Here is a 16,618-nt window from a genome sequence, read left to right as displayed (position 1 = left end):
TTTCCTTTAAAGGAATTCCCATATTACTCTTATTTGAGAAACTGTGGCCTCAGAATGAGGCTTAAGCTTCATAACAAGACATATGTGGGAGAGTTGATATTCTCTGACTTTTTCTTCCATCCCAGCCCCCATCCCCTATTTCCCAGCCCCCCGCCCCCACAAGTAGTTATGACCAATGGGCTGTGGACAAAAGCAACATTGCTTTCATTCCAGAGGAGCCAGAGAGACGCTGTCCCTCTATCTCTTCCTGCACTGGTGACTACAGTGGCCACATTTTCCAGATGGTAAGGCTGAAAGCTGGGAGAAGCTCCGTCTACTTGGCTATCAATTGACCTGTGAGGGAGAAGTAACCTTTGTTGAGTTAAACTACCAAGATGATGAAGTTGATTTGTTACTGCAGCAAAGCTTAGAAAACCCTCCTGACTAATACAGCTTCATGAACTGAGCTCTGCTCCCTGATCAAGTCCTCCCCATCACACTCCATGCTCCAAACAACTCTTAGTTCAGTGACCTGAACACACCAAGCTGTTTCATCATGGCATCTTACTTTTGCACATGCTGTTCCTCAGTCTTAGAATACTATTCCACACGCTCTTCTGCCCTCCTCCAATCCCAGACACAGTGATTCATCCATCAAAACCCAGTTCAGATTTAATTACCACCAGGAAGTGTTCCTCCCTTTCTTAACTCTCTTACCTGCCTCTCCATTACCCTAACGCCACAAAGTGCTCATGTCACCATATCATAATCGTACATTTCTATGTCTCACACCTCCTCACCCACTCCCCGCAATCACACTGTGGCAGGGGCAGTGATGGGCCAATGGCTTATGCATCTCTACATCCTCAGGGCCAGCATGCAAGAGCAGGCAGTATTTGGCCATTTGGCCAGGAAGAATTTTCTCCAGGAGGCTGGTCGTAGGGCATTTGAAGGAAGCTGGGTTTGATCCACTACCTACCCAGTAGGAACATCCTACTCAACAGCAGCAATTCCTAGCTGTCTCTACCCCAGCTCCAGGTCAGACCTGCCTAGCAGGCCTGAACCCTCCCCATCATCTCTCCAAACACAGTGCTCTTCAGGTCCCACAAAGGACTCAGGCTTTACCCAAGAGGGAGTAGCCTAGGGCCTTGTACTCAAAATGTGGTCCCTAAAGAAACAACATCTACATAGTATTCCATGGTGTATATGTGCCACATTTTCATTCTCAGCAAACTATCGCAGGGACAAAAAACCAAACACCGCATGTTCTCACTCACAGGTGGGAATTGAACAATGAGAATACATGGACACAGGAAGGGGAACATCACACACTGGGACCTGTTGTGGGGTGGGGGGAGGGGGGAGGGATAGCATTAGGAGATATACCTAATGTTAAATAACGAGTTAATGGGTGCAGCACACCAACATGGCACATGTATACATATGTAACTAACCTGCACGTTGTGCACATGTACCCTAAAACTTAAAGTATAATAAAAACAAAGAAAGAAAGAAACAACATCTACAGAACTTAGGAGCTAGGGAGAAAAGCAGAATCTTAGGCCCCACCCCAGACCTCCTGAATCAGAATCTATATTTTAATAAGACCCCCAGATGATTCATATGTCCAGTAATATTTGAAAAGTACTGGCCCCAGGCAGCCAAACAGAATCCATTCAGCTAAAAGGTAACTTTAATAACAATACTTTTCATTTGTAATAATATCTAGTAATTGCTTTACATCACTAAATCCTCAGAGCAATTTGAATATGCCCATTTTACCAATAAGGAAACCGAGGCTCAGAGTAGTTTGGTATCTCGCTCAGGATCACATGGGTTTGAGGGGTCAGAGCCCAAATGTGAAAGCAATTCTGTTGGACTCACCCCCATAACTACACACTACATGACACCCTGCCCTTTGCAAAATTCTGTCAACATTTAGCCTTCAAAACCAGACCAAGCAGCTCTGGAGACTTCCCTGTCCCTTCATACAGCCACTGATCTGGTGATTATCTCTATTCTACCACTTGCTATCCACATCATGATGCCTCTACATACACCACTGTCCCCAAGAGATTGCCAGTTGTCTCTGTATAAAGATTTTATGGGCTTCCCCTATAATCATTAGATGAGTCCATGAAAATATTTCCCCTTTGATCATCAAAGAACACTCTGAGGCTGGCTGAACAATTGTTATTAAATGAATGGTGAAGATACTGAGGTTCCTAGAGAAGTTCAGTGACTTGCCCCAGGTCACCGGGAGGCTTCAGAACTCTGGGGATGGAGCCAAACTCCCCTCCCCAATTCCCAGTACAGATGTCTTCTTCCCACTCTTTCACTTTCCCTAGATTTCTCTCTTCTGACCTACATTACCAAGCAGTTAACAAAAACATTCTTTTCAAAGAACTCCCCCACATATGCATCTTCAAAAGGGGCTCTGCTCCACCAGCAGACGGGCAAAATTTAGACATTATCAAGAGGCCACCAAAGGAAAAGGTGAGGAAACTCAGGATGCCAGATCAGATACAATGACCCTCCTGGATCCAAGGAAAGGAAAACGTCTTCAAGCAAGAGCCTCCAACTAAAGCAGCCCATCCAAGCCCCTACCCAGTAACCTCACCGTCAAGACAAGACCCCTCTGAGAGCTTCTGGAGGCTGGTGGAGACCTACCCACCCTCCCTGACCAGGCACCACCACCCTCCTGCAGGCTGCAGGATTGAGATTCCACCAGCCAAAGCAGCCCTTTTCCTCCCCTTTGTTGGCTTTAGAAAGAAACTAAGACCGGCTTGTCCAAAGAAAACCAAACCATCTGCCTGAAATATTCAAATACTTAGGGGAAAACTGGGGAAAAAAGGGTAAAATCTCTCTTTGGGAGATTTTTTTCTTGGGAAAAAAGAGAAGCCAAGAAATGAGATCCTGGGACAACTAAGCAACTCTGTTTTTTGCTTTTCTGAGCACCATGCCACCATGATCGTTGAGTACTGTGTGCACTGCCAAAGATGCACCGATCGGGGGCTAGTGGACACTGAACACCTGTCTGCCAATCCGTTGCCTGGGCATGGGGATCCATCTGCCCAGAAGGGAACACCTTTTGTGAATTCATACAAAGGCACCCTACAGGTTAGCATGGGCTACCTATTACCGATGTTAGTCATGTTTGGATAACATAGGAAGAATAAAAACATTGACAGTGAGAAGGGTCCATGTTTTTATCTGGATTCCTTACAATCAGATCCTGAGATAAGAATTCCTACGAAAGTGTATTAGGAGGTGTTCCTAGGAAAAAATGGTAGGGATGTGAAGAAGTAAAACAAGAAAAAGTAGCAAGCCAAGCAAGGGAAACAAGCCAAGCAAAGAACCATAGAGGTCAATTTGACACAACTCCACATTGGATCTCTGGAAACAAAGGATGTCATGCTTCAGAGTGTCCCAATCAAGGGCAAAGAAGCTGGACTATTTATACTCCAGCATCCATCAGTCATTGAGGAGGGGCTGCCCCAGGGGAGATGTAAATTCCCAGGCACTCCCTGTTCTGAGTCCCTACAAACATAGACTCTGCAGCCCAAGGGTCATCATCCAACAAAGAGATGGAGGGACTGGCAATTGGAAGTGAAGGCACCCAGGGTACCAATGTGCACCAAGATGGCAAAGCTCACCATAAAAGAACGTGACTCAAAAATCTTTCAAACCTAAATGAAAGGAGTTACAGAACATCTTTCAGAAATCACTTTCTGTCCCTCTTTGTTCTTTCTTCAGTGAAGCAATTTAAATATTAAATTGAAATGCTTTTTTAAAGTTGGGCTGTGAGGCAAACCCAATACACTTTTCTTTTCTTTTTTTTTTTTTTTTTTCTTCCTGAGGGTCTTGCTTCTTGCTACTTTATCCCAAGGATAAGCACAATGCTTGCCTATTGCTGCAGATGCCTCATTGATCGAGATCATTAGCTCAACATCAGCCCAACAGATCTCCTCTGTAAGCAGTAACACAGACACTTCACAGCTCCTAATACAATCATCAAAGTGCAGGGCCACCTAATTAATGCCAAGAGGTTTTATGACAGCCAATGATGAAGGTGGGACCCTGCTTCAATTTGACAGCTGTCATCTTGGACAATACATCAAGGAAAGGAAATGGAATCAACTAGGAGAGGGTGAGCTGGAGGAATGACTAACTGTTAGGAATAAATAACAACCGAGTTCCCTCCACAACTTCTCACACACTTCCCCCCTCCCAGCAGGCAGATACTCTGAAAAGGTGTCCCCAGACGCCTCTGCCAAGCACTGGCACAGCCTTCTCCCTTCCTCACCACACCTCGCCCCCAGGGCCAGACGTGGAAAGGAGTGTAAATGTGATCCTATATTTGAAATTAATTGATAGGATATTTCACGAGCTCAGATTTTTTTATATTAATTCCCAAATGCTCTGCCTGTATCCTTTTTCCTAATCATCTTTGGTTCTTCTGTGTTTCTTTAGTTCTAAGGAGGGTTTCTTGTCATTTAGATGGGTCAGAGACCTCTAGAGACCTGGATCCAACTCCAGCTCCGCTGCTATGGAGCCGTGTGACCCTGGGCAAGGCACGAGCTCTGTGGGCCTCAGTTTTCTCATCTGAGAAATGGGGATAATTCCATTCTTTACAGATTTGTGGAGAGGATGAAATAAGCTTAACTCTAGGTGAAGCGCTTGGCATGTTTAGTTGCACAATAAATGTCAGCTCCCTCCCTGCGCCTTCTCCCTTCTGCAGCCTCACCGCACCTGCACCTTGAAAGACGCCCAGTGCGTTTCCCAGGAAGGGCCTCCCTGCTGGCGAGGGAAATAAAATCAGCTCCGAACACCGTTGTTCCCCCTAGGAAGCGAGTTTCAGGTGGTGTACACCCGCACGCGCGCGCGTTTACACACACGTACACACACATACACACACATACACACGTACACACACATACGCGCACACACAGTCCTCCGTACACCCACGCGGGGTCTGGCACTGCTGCTCCATCCCGCACGGAGCGGGGTCCAGAGTTAGGGCGAATGAGTCCTCCCGCCCCCGCCAAGGTGGCGCCCAGAACGGGTCGGTGCCGGAGCGCACGGTACTCACCCGGGGCAGGCCGTGCCGGGCAGGCTGGGGCTGGCCGGGCCGGGGGCGGCGGCGGCTGCGGGGCTGGAGTGGCGGCGGGCATGGCGCGGCGGCGGGCTTGGGGAGAGCCTGGAGCAGAGGTGGCAGCGCGGGGACGCGGCTCGACGGTCGAGCAGGCGCGGGAAGGCGGGGCGCGACGAGCAGCCACGAGCCCGCGCCGACTCTCCCTCTTCTCTCCCTCCCGCCGCCCGCCTGCCAGCCCCGCGCCGCGCAGCGCCCGGCGACAGCCACCGGGAACGTCTCCGGGGGCGCGGGGCTTAGCAACAGCGCACCAGCCGCAGCCGCCCTCTCTGCGCCGGTCCCGCCATGCGCGCCGCTCCTGGCCCTGGAGGCCGGGCGGGGCCGAGCTTTGAACTTGCTCTCACACCCCCTGCTTCTCCTGTGAGCGCCCAAAGGCGGTCCCGCCTCTCCCCGGTCCGCGGAGTCCAGCCTTTCTGCTCTCCTTCCCCGCGCAGTTCCGCGGTGGAACCTGGCTGTGCTGGGTTTTGAACGTGCGCTTTGCCCCTGTTCTCTGTGGGTGGGTGGCAGCCCAAAGGCGACCGCAGGACCACCAGCCATCCTCGTGCCTCCCTTCAGGGCAGGGGCCAGACTTTCCACACCACTCCCTTCCTCCTATCCCATTCCCGCTCCTTGGATACACTGACCGTAGGTCCCAGGGCCGTCCTACTCTTAACACCCTTGTTGCCCCCCAGATTCAGAGACCTGCTTACACTCTGGTCCACACCCATGGTCTCAAAGACTTAGGCTGCAAAACGTTCCTCCAGCCTAGTGGCTTCTTGGTACCATCTGAAGCCAGCTAGATGGCCCCTTGCTTTGTTGTACCTCTTCCCAGCACCACACACCTGTTCCTCATATTTGCAGGTCCCTCAGGTCTGCAGTGCGGGGTCTGGGGACCCATATTCGCGGGTACTGACTCCCAGACCTCTCCTGCGACAGATAATAAATTCACTGGATCAGCCATACCCTTCTCTCCACAGGGCTGTTGACATGATTACAGAGTGGTCTGGCTTTTGCCTTTATCAATCAAGTCACAAAGTGGTCTTGTCTGTTGCGTCTGATGTTGCTGTTCTGTGAAATTGTTTATGCTCAACAGAACGCCAAGGCCGAGCTGATAGAACCAGACCAGCTCCCAGATGGCAGGGGCTGTCTTTGTCTTTATCACACATAACAAGAAGCCTGGAAGAAGGCTCCTCTGTGTGTGTTCAGCTGCTCAGGGATGACGTTAAGGACTCAGTCTCGTTCCATGATTCCACGTGGCCACCTTCAACATCTTGCCTTTTCTCCTCAGACTTGTTGCCTCAAGGTTCCAAAATGGCTGCAACAGCCCCATGATGCTGCTGTGCAAAAAATAACTCCTGGTTCTAGCTGGTTTGTTGGCCAGGTACTCTGAAGTCATCATCAAGGACCGTTTTCAGCAATCCAGTTCACCAATGGTGAACACAACAAATGCCCTGCCTTCAAGTCACTCACCTTCTAGTAGGGGGAGACAGATAATAAAACAAACAAGTATGGTGATAAATAGTATGAAGAAAAATGAACCAAGAAAAAGGGAATGTGTTTATGTAAGTTGAGTGGTTGGGAAAGGTAACATTTGAGTAAAAACCCGAAGGAAGAGCCTATTGGAAATCTCTCTGGGAGACAAGTGTCCTTGAGATACTTACACACTTTCTTTTTAAAATCACTTGCTTTTCTCTTTAACGGCCACTCTTCCTGGCCCTATCACCTATATTTTAGGAGAAAATAAAAGTTAAATAAACTGAGTTTTAGTAAAAAGGTTTAAGTTTTGTAAAGGAGAGATCAGATGATTTGTGTTTTCTTCCTTGCAAAAGCAGCAATCTCACAGTGTTTAATTACTGGCTGGATTATCACGATTTAAATATGAACTAGAGAGGCAGCGTGCTGGTGTGCTCTTTGTGAAATTCCACCATGGCGTACCGTGGCCAGGGCCAGAAAGTGCAGAAGGTTATGGTGCAGCCCATCAACCTCATCTTCAGATACTTACAAAATAGATCGCGGATTCAGGTGTGGCTCTATGAGCAAGTGAATATGCGGATAGAAGGCTGTATCGTTGGTTTTGATGAGTATATGAACCTTGTATTAGATGATGCAGAAGAGGTTCATTCTAAAACAAAGTCAAGAAAACAACTGGGTCGGATCATGCTAAAAGGAGATAATATTACTCTGCTACGAAGTTTCTCCAACTAGAAATGACCAATGAAGTGAGAAATTGTTGAGAAGGATACAGTTTGTTTTCAGATGTCCTTTGTCCAATATGAACATTTATTCATATTGTTTTGATTACCTTTATGTTATTACAAGATGGCAATAAATACTGTGGGATTGTTTGTATTAAAAAATTTACATTGCTTCTTACTAAAAAAAAAATAAAAAATTAAAAAATTAAAAAAATAAATATGAACTAGATATACACATATCAAGCAATCACAATGAACACCTTAAGTTATCAGATTACTTCACAAGAGTGAGGATACATCTTGTTGAATACTAGCAAAGAAATTGCTAATTGCCTACTCAACACCTATTTTCATTTCTGATCTGGTATTTAAAAAAAATTTTTTTTAGCTAAGCATACTACCACCTGCAATTTTTAAAAAAATACATTTTCTAGCCTCCCTTGCAGCAAGGAGTGGCCATATGAAAAGTTTCTGGCCAATGAAATATAATTGCAAGTGTTGTATTGGATTTTCAGTAGATGCCTTAAAGATGCTGATGTGGCTGACAGATGCACTCCTTTGTCCCTTTTCCTTTGTCCTGGAATCCAGGTATAATGATGTGGTAGGTGAGATTATTAATTTCAGTTATTCACTCCATTCCTCAATTGAATTGGACAATCCACCCTTTATGGTACTTGGAGTGTGTTTCCCTGTACCTTGACTTTAGGCTTGGCCATCTTTCTTTTTCTTTCCTTTTTTGTTTTGTTTTGTTTTTAACTTTAAACAATTTTTTATTACACAAAGGTTGTCACATAATTGTATATTTCTCTACTTTGTACATAATTATTCTCACTCTCCACAGAAAGGCTGCTTAACTTCTCATCTGGTGGTGGCAAGCACTAAAATCCTGATTTTAACAGAATAGTAGTAAAAATGCCTCAGTTATTTAAGTTGAAGGCAGTACATTGGTACATGACTCTTGTACCCAATATCAGGAATGTACAAATGTCTTTTTATTCAAAAATATAAAATAAAGTATTGATAGGCATGGACAATGACAGCAGTAAACCATTATATATTTTGTCAACTGAAATCAGTAACTGATGGTTATAATGATTTCTTAAACATCAGCCGGCCTTTTCTTCATTTTCTTCAACTGACTTCTCTGAAGTTATTGGTGAGGAACACTGCCTTGGACTTCCTGTCACAGTTCATCATAAAGGTAAAGCACTATTCTAGGGGTTACAACATGCCCGCTCCCATACCACATCCCATTCCACCCATTGCACTCATTCCAGGGTCCTTCTCTTCTTTAGGAATTTCTGTGACTACAACTTCTGCTTTAGTTAACAGAGAGGCCACACCAGCAGCATCCAATAAAGCAGTTCTCCAACCCTTCTTGGGTCAATAATTCCTTTTCCCACCATATTCACAAAATCTCCAACCCTAGTAGCATCATAACCAACTTCTGAGGAATGTTGCATAATTTTCTCAACTATCAAAGATCCTTCAACACCTGCATTCTTAGCAATGGTCATTGCTGGAATTTTGAGTGTTGTTTTAATTGTTTATATACCAATTATTTTATCTTCATTAGCTGGAGTCAATGAGTCCAAGGCTGGAATGCACCAAAGCAGGGCACAACCCCCTCCCAAAACAATGCCTTCTTCAACAGCAGCTCTTGTAGCATTAAGGGCATCTGTAACTCTGTCTTTCTTTTCATTCGCTTCAACATCACTTATCCCACCAACCTTTAGCATAGCTATTCCATCTGAAAGTTCTGCCAGTCATTCAGTTTTTCCTTTTCATATTCACTAGTTGTGACATCTAACTGCTCAATGATTTCTTGAATATGTTTTTCAATTTGAGCCTTGTCACCTTTTCCTTTTAAGAGCATGGCATCATCTTTGGTCACAATGACCTCTCCAACTTTTTCTAAGTCATGAGGCTGAACATCTTCAAGATTTAGGATCAACCCCTCTTCTCCAAACACTGCACCAACAGTAGTAATAGCCATATCTTTGAGCTGGTTCTTTGTCACCAAACCCTGGAGCTTTGACTGCCACAACCTGAAAATCAATCTTTAGGCTATTCAAGACAAGTGTACTTAGAGCTTCTGCACCAACATCTTCAGTGATTATGACCAAAGGCTTACGGTAAGCATTGGCACTTTCAAGAGCAGGTACAATGGACTGGACACCAGAAATTTTCTTTTCACTCAACAGAACATATGCCTCCTGGAATTCACATTTCTGACCTTTTGATGTATTAATAAAGTATGGAGAAACATAGCCTTGATCAAACTTCAAGCTTTCAATAATTTCTAATTCATCATTCAGTGTTTTCCCATCCTTTACTGTTATGACACCCTTTCTTCCCACCTTTTTCACTGCATCAGAGAGGATATGGCCAATTTCTTTTTCTCCACTTGTAGAAATTGTAGCAACCTGCGCAATTTCTTCAGGGGTGGTCACAGGTTTAGACTGCTCAGCTGTTACAGCATCAACAGCTAACATCACACCTCTCCTGATTTCCACTGGATTAGCACCTTTGCTAATCTTCTCAAAGCCTTCCTTGGCAATAGAGCATGCCAGTACAGTAGCAGTGGTAGGGCCATCCCCAGCCTCTTCATTTGTGTTATTGGCGACTTCTTGAACAAGTTTAGCTTCAATATTTTTATATTTATTCTTTAAGTCAATTGACTTTGCAACAGTCACACCATCTTTTGTTACTTTGGGACTTCCCCAGCTCTGCTCAATAATCACTGTTCTTCCCTTTGGCCCCATTGTAATGGCTACAGCATCAGCTAAAAGGTCCATACCTTGAAGCATTAAGGCTCAGGCATCTGCACTGAATTTTACATCTTTGGCATAAGCTCAAGTGAGATGAGGAGCCAATACCCTGGACAATGGTCGTATCTAAAGACTGTGGGGAACCGAAGCATTTCTGTGAGGTGGTGGCAGGGCATGCCTGGGGAGTGGCAAGGCAGGTCGGCGGTGAGTGAGGCCTTTTTTTTTTAAGACTTAGTTTCGCTCTTGTTGCCCGGGCTGGAGTCCAGTGGCGCGATCTCGGCTTGCTGCAACCTCTGCCTCCCAGGTTCAAGCAATTCTCCTGCCTCAGCCTCCTGAGTAGCTGGGACTACAGGCGCACGCCACCACACCTGGCTGAGTGACCATCTTTCTTACTTTGGCCAGTGGGACGTTATTGAACATAATGTGAACAGGGGGTTAGAAAGTACTCCCATGATTTGGTTTGCCCAGGTATGCTTCTGCCAATAGCCTAGATAGCTGCTGGTCCAAGATAAATGTGGAGAAATATGATGCAGACCTAAACGTCAACAGGTAGCTAAGTTCAGCCAATCTGCAGCCTGAAGCAGACCTGTAGGTAGGAGACAAAAAAAAATGCCCATTGTTGTAAGCTACTGAGTTTTGGGCTGGTTTGTTACTCAGGATTATTGCAGCAAAAGTTAGCTAACATGATGGTTGATGATGATTGGAGCCCCAGCAGCCTACTTAGGTCATATGGTGGCCTTAAAAGTGGAAGCCAAGCCGTAAGAATCACAGAGCAGAAACATAGAATAACCCGTAGTCCCTTGACATCATGAAGCTGCCACACCACCCCAAAGTATTAAATTTGCACTTCCTTTTTAAGAGAGAATAAATCCCTATATGATTAAGCTGCTATAGTAAGAGTCATCTCTTGTTATTACCTGTCAAATGATGATTTGTATCAATTCACTCAAAAAAGAAAACACTTTTTTTCATATTAAGAGAAACATTGAACACACACGGTATCAACATTTAAATGTAAAATAGAAGGCAGAAAAGGATCATCATGCTTACAATAAGCCACTTAACTAGGAACTCATTTAGCATAGCTAAAAAGAATGGAACAATAGCCATTGTGGTCTAGCCAAGGTGTCAGGGTTGCAGGTGAGCAAAATTCACTCAAGCAGCCTATTTTAAGTGGCAGGGAGCACAGGGCATTTTAAAGATATCTGAAAAAATCTCAAACACATCCAAGAGCTGATTGGTGACCACCTCAGGACCTTACTCTCAAATGTCCCCAACAATAGCTGTTTCAGAATCCAGTTTCTCCAAGGAGAGAATATAGTTGGCCCAGACTATTTATTCTAAGCAGGCCACTTAAATCATTAGCCAGCACTGGATTGGCTGCTTTGGGATGGGTGTTCATCCCTGGTCCAAACAATTGTGGCTCAGTGAGAAAGAAGATAGAGGAAGAAGCATTGAATGACAGTCATTCTGAAGCTGTGCATGGGACATTTTAAGCCAGGAGGGGAAGTTACATATGGCAGGCAAATTGACTGGCATATCCAAGACACCCGGTAAGCTTTGCTGAGGAAAGAAAGAAAACATTTCCAGGAATTCAAGCCTGGGTAGGATACCATTGTGTTTGTAGGAGTGGTTGGAGGAGAGAGCTAGACAAGAGGCATGATGGAGCCTCTAAGAAAAATGTCCCTACCTCATGGCATCACCCAGGATGACTCCAGATTGAAATCTCAAGAAAAGAGAAAAATTCTGAATTTTCTATAAATTGATATTCTAACAAATTTGCAATGTGTTTCTTCAGTCCTGTCATCATGTTGATAGAACATTTTTATGTGCCTCCCCACCCCAAGATGTTACCATCTCTTTCCTTCCCTCCCCAGGTAAACTTCTTGAGAGATTACTTTATATTCCCCAACTATACTCCCTCACCTCTGTTGAGCTCCTCAGACCAGCTACAATGTGACAAATTTCCCTATCTCTCCACATTGCTGCTTTAACTGGATTGCTAAACACCTTTCATCTGCCAAACTCAGTAAACGCAATTCAGTCTTATTTTATTTCATCTCACTGCAGCTGTGACCAGTCTTGAACTTCTCTCCTGTCCTGATCTTTAGAGCACCAGTCATTTTTGATTCTACCCCTTTTCCTCAAGGCAAGCATTTTTCCTGCTTTGTGGGTCTTCCTTCATTCGTCCTTAAATGTTATCTCTCAGTTTTATTCTTGACTTTGCTAGACTCAACCTGGGTGATCTTATCTAATCCCTCAGCTGTAAATTCAGAGGGATCTCATCTCATCTCTCCCAAATCCAATTCAGCTGCCTACTAGAAAATTCCCATAAATATCTCATGGGTACCCTTTACAATACAGCCGAAACAAAACTCATCATCTTTCCCCCCATATCTGTCCCTCCAACTGGATTCTCAGTCTTATATGACTTAGTTTTCCAAGCCACAAATCCAGGAATTACTGTCAATCCCACATTCAGTCACCAAATCCTCTGTTCTCTACTCTTCCTTCCTACCTCCCCCCATTGCCTTGTTGAAATTCCCACTGCATCCCTCTAGACCACCCCAAGCATCTCCTCTCTTACATTGCTGCATCCTCTCTATCCTTTCTTCCAGATTATCAGCCCTACTAGAGTCAAGGAAATCTTTCTCCATACTGATCTATATAATTATATAATTTCCCTCTTTAAAAATCCTCCAGTGGCCTTATGTCTCCTGAGAGTTAAAAGCTAGACTCCTTAGTAGTATCTTCAAGGCTTTTCAACCTCGAGTCCTATCTACCACTCAACCTTCATCTCCTGCCATTTTCCCACAGATACTCTGGGCTCCAGCTAGTACAAATTCCTTGCTTGATCTTGGCCACTATCTCTTCCATACCCTGCTCCATACTCTGCCATTGTGCAGCCCTCACTCAAGCATTACTTCCTCTCAGTAAGTAAACTGCCAAGCCATGATTCAAGCTCATGATCTTCACCATTAACTATTCTGTCCCCCTGCCCCACCACCACCACCAGCAGAAGGATGGGAAAATAGGGTGGGACAATGTGCTTAAAATGTCTACATCATGGCCAAGCTGATCTCTCCCCAATGCTGACAACTGACCCAGACAGTGGTACATTCTCTCCAGCAGTGATTCTTACCTACCTTGGAGTCAGCCAAAATGCTTCAGTCTGGTTTGGCAGACTCTTCATGTTTGACCTGAGTTTACTCTAGTGAAAGGTTTCAAAAGGAAAAAGTCGAATCTCCTACCTGAGATAAAATGTGGGATTTCCTGTGGATATTACTGATCCATGTAATCTCTCTTCTTACTTTTTTCAGATAACTGTGTGTCAGCCTGTGTGTAGATGTGGTTTATGGAATATATCTAAAAATGTTACCACTTTTCCTGGATACAAGCTCCTGCTTTTAAACAAATCAGTTTATCTCCAGTGTCTGGTAAAGTTGCCATCTGGACCCTCCTGATGCCCACAAATATGGCACTCCATGCTGTAAAAGCAAGAGGCAGATAATTGCTTCTGTATTATAGCAATAAAAACAAAATCCTTTGCAAAACTACTGATCAATTTTCAAATGCAGAATGGTAATAAGAGGAAAGTCTGAAATATTCTCAAGTCCTTAAGTACAGTAATAGATTCAAGGGAAGATTTCAAGTATCATAGGATACTATAACACTTTAAAAACTGCATAAGCATTTCTTAAAACACTTCCTATACTTAGACATACAGTTAGAAAACTGAACTGGACTTAAATATGAAAAAGCTAGACTATAGTATAACAATATATGTGATCTCCATTGAATTACCAAGCCTGCCTTCAAAAAAAAAAAAAAGAAGAGGGCCAGGTATGGTGGCTGTCACCTGAAATCCTAGTGCTTTGAGAGGCCAAGGCAGGAGGATCACTTGAGAAGTTTGAGGCTACAGTGAGCTGTGATCCCGCCTGGGCAACAGAGGCTGTCTCTAAAACAAAACACAAAATAAAGAAGAGACAATAAGTAAACAATAAGAATAAGACATGTGTGCATACAAAGTTAAGAGTCATGCATATGTACATGCCCATTTTCAAAATATATATGTATGGTTCATGACTATATATAGGACACACTGAAACTGAAAGTGCTATGAAGAAATGTTTATCTTAGGGGCTCAAATTCTCTTATATAAAAATTCAAAATAAATTTATCTATGATTCAGTTGGCCTTGGACAAATTCTTTCTGTTCATCTTAATGTCAAAGGATAGGAAGTCACCTCAGATATGGGTGGTGTTCTCAACAACAGAGAGAAAGTGAACAGAGCTTTCCTGGTTCTTGAATTTAGCTTAAGGACTTGCTGCTCTAGGGCAGGGGTCTGCAAACTATATGACCCTTGCAGCCAAATCTGGCTCACTGACAATTTTAAGAAATAAAGTTTTATTGGAATACAGTGCTCCTTATTTACTGCAATGCCCACGCTCCTTCTACCACACCTTGCTGCCTGATCAGTTATTTATTTATTCATCAAATAAATAATTATTGAGGGCTTCAGGAGCATCTTCTGTGTTCTAGATGCTATGCCAGGCACCAAGGACACAAAGATCATTAAAAATAATGGAGACTGACACCAGAGTAAGATCAATTTTTTTTCTTTTTTGAGACAGGGTCTCACTCTGTCACCCAGGCTGATAGCTGACTGCAACCTTGACCTTCTGGGCTCCAGCAATCCTTCCGCTTCAGCCTCCCAAGTAGCTGGTAGCACAGGTGCACACCACTGCACATAGCTAATTTTTGTATTTTTTGTGGATATAGGGTTCCATCACGCTGCCCAGGCTGGTCTTGGAATTCCTAGGCTCAAGCAATCTGCCTGCCTCAGCCTCCCAAAGTGCTGGGATTACAGGCATGAGCCACCATGCCCAGCCAGATAAATTTTAAATAAGATTGATGTGACCCCCACACCTGAAATCCTTACCCAAAATCTAATTAAAAAATTAAGCATAGGCTGGGCACAGTGGCTTATGCCTGTAATCCCAGAACTTTGGGAGGCTGAGGCGGACGAATCACAAGTTCAAGAGATAGAGACCATCCTAGCTAACATGGTGAAACCCTGTCTCTACTAAAAATACAAAAATTAGATGGGCATGGTGCTGCGCGCCTGTAGTCCCAGCTACTCGGGAGGCTGAGGCAGGAGGATCACTTGAACCCGGGAGGCAGAGGCTGCAGTGAGCGGAGATCATGCCACTGCAATCCAGCCTGGTGACAGAGTGAGACTCTGTCTCAAAAAAAAAAAATTAAGAATAACAGTATATTTATGAAAGATTATTCTATGATTTTATTTTTCTAAAAGATGTAGTGTTGATTAATTAGACTATAACCTTAAAGTATATGCGTGATGTATAGAATGTTGATATGATATCAGAGAAGTTACCTGGCTCATAAAATTTAAGGCAATTTCTCAAGCCAATTTAGTTTTTATCTTTATTATATTTTTAAATTCTGTTAGCCACCATACCAGACATAATTCCGGTGTCACATTGGCATGGAACCCACAGACTGTGATTAGTCACACTCAGTCACTATGCTGTAGTCTCTAACTTGGATGTTATGACTTTTTAATATAATCTTGAGTAATCTTTTTTGCCTAAGTTTTAAAAATTGGAAGTTTACCAACTTGACAGAGCATCTCAAATTTCCAACAGAGCTCTGTTTATTTACGGGATGATTATATTATTATTTCTACTAAATTTTCACAGCCACATGAAGTCTTTTCTAGAAACCTGAAAGTAGTAAAGAAAATAGTATTATAAACATTGCAACTCTAAATAATGTTTTAAATGTACATAGTGAAGAAGATTCCAGTAGAAGTAGTAAATGTTAATCTGTCTGTGCCAGAACAAGTGAATAATGCTAGAACTAATGTGTGATTTCACATAGTTATAAGATTTTGTTTTTGTTTTTGTTTTTTAAAGCCAACTGGAAGTTCAACAGATAAGATATAAAATCTGACGATCCCTGGATCAGCAGTCTCCTAACCCTGATCCTCAAGAGCTGTCTATCTTGAAACTCTGTCAAAAACTTGCAGGAAATCACCTATGCTTTTTGTCATTTTTCGAACTAAGCACATTGACACAGCCATAGTTATAGACAACCCAATGACGTCCCCAACCCCCAGAATAACGCACGTGTTCCAGCATAAAACTGATAAATTAATAATTGATGGACAAAAAAAAAGACTAAAGCAATGGGTGCATCACTCCAAGTTATAATCCTCACAGCAAAAACAGAAGAAAGTATCCCATAAAACCAGTCACAACTATCATGAAAGAATCACGCCTGGAGAGAAAGCAGAAAATGCTATTGGCAAAAGTCCCCTATGACTTCCAATGACAATATGGGGAGTCACATAAAATCAGTGGAATACAATAGGAAAGAGCAATCTGTATTATGAGTGTGTGTGATAGAAGTGACTTCAGCTTAGATTTGAACGAAGCATTGCAAAATATAATCCTACACTTGATATGTATGCCACAGGTATAAAGGAGAAGTGCTGAATGACTTTTGTGCTCCACAA

General features: G+C 43.6%; 2 protein-coding genes and 1 pseudogene across 2 annotated transcripts in view; 1 reads left to right on the top strand and 2 right to left on the bottom strand.

Annotated features, from left to right (window-relative positions):
* The window catches only part of DCLK3 (doublecortin like kinase 3), a 49,716-nt gene extending 44,274 nt beyond the window's left edge, over nucleotides 1-5,442 (bottom strand). Inside the window, exon 1 of the mRNA XM_063662034.1 lies at nucleotides 5,072-5,442. Within this exon, the coding sequence (XP_063518104.1) occupies nucleotides 5,072-5,153 (82 nt within the window). The 5' untranslated portion in view covers nucleotides 5,154-5,442. The remainder of the gene's footprint in view (nucleotides 1-5,071) is intronic.
* Nucleotides 5,443-7,003: 1,561 nt separating this feature from the next.
* Nucleotides 7,004-7,471, top strand: LOC129033555 (small nuclear ribonucleoprotein E-like). Its single transcript, XM_054482292.1, has one exon. The coding sequence runs from the start codon at nucleotides 7,037-7,039 to the stop codon at nucleotides 7,313-7,315; it is 279 nt and encodes a 92-aa protein (XP_054338267.1). The 5' UTR covers nucleotides 7,004-7,036; the 3' UTR covers nucleotides 7,316-7,471.
* Nucleotides 7,472-8,559: 1,088 nt separating this feature from the next.
* LOC129032902 (60 kDa heat shock protein, mitochondrial-like) lies at nucleotides 8,560-10,228 on the bottom strand (annotated as a pseudogene).
* Between the last annotated feature and the right edge of the window lie 6,390 nt (nucleotides 10,229-16,618).

The sequence above is a fragment of the Pongo pygmaeus genome, chromosome 2, assembly GCF_028885625.2.
Source record: "Pongo pygmaeus isolate AG05252 chromosome 2, NHGRI_mPonPyg2-v2.0_pri, whole genome shotgun sequence".
Taxonomy (NCBI): domain Eukaryota; kingdom Metazoa; phylum Chordata; class Mammalia; order Primates; family Hominidae; genus Pongo; species Pongo pygmaeus.
This window is presented reverse-complemented; position numbering and strand designations above follow the sequence as displayed.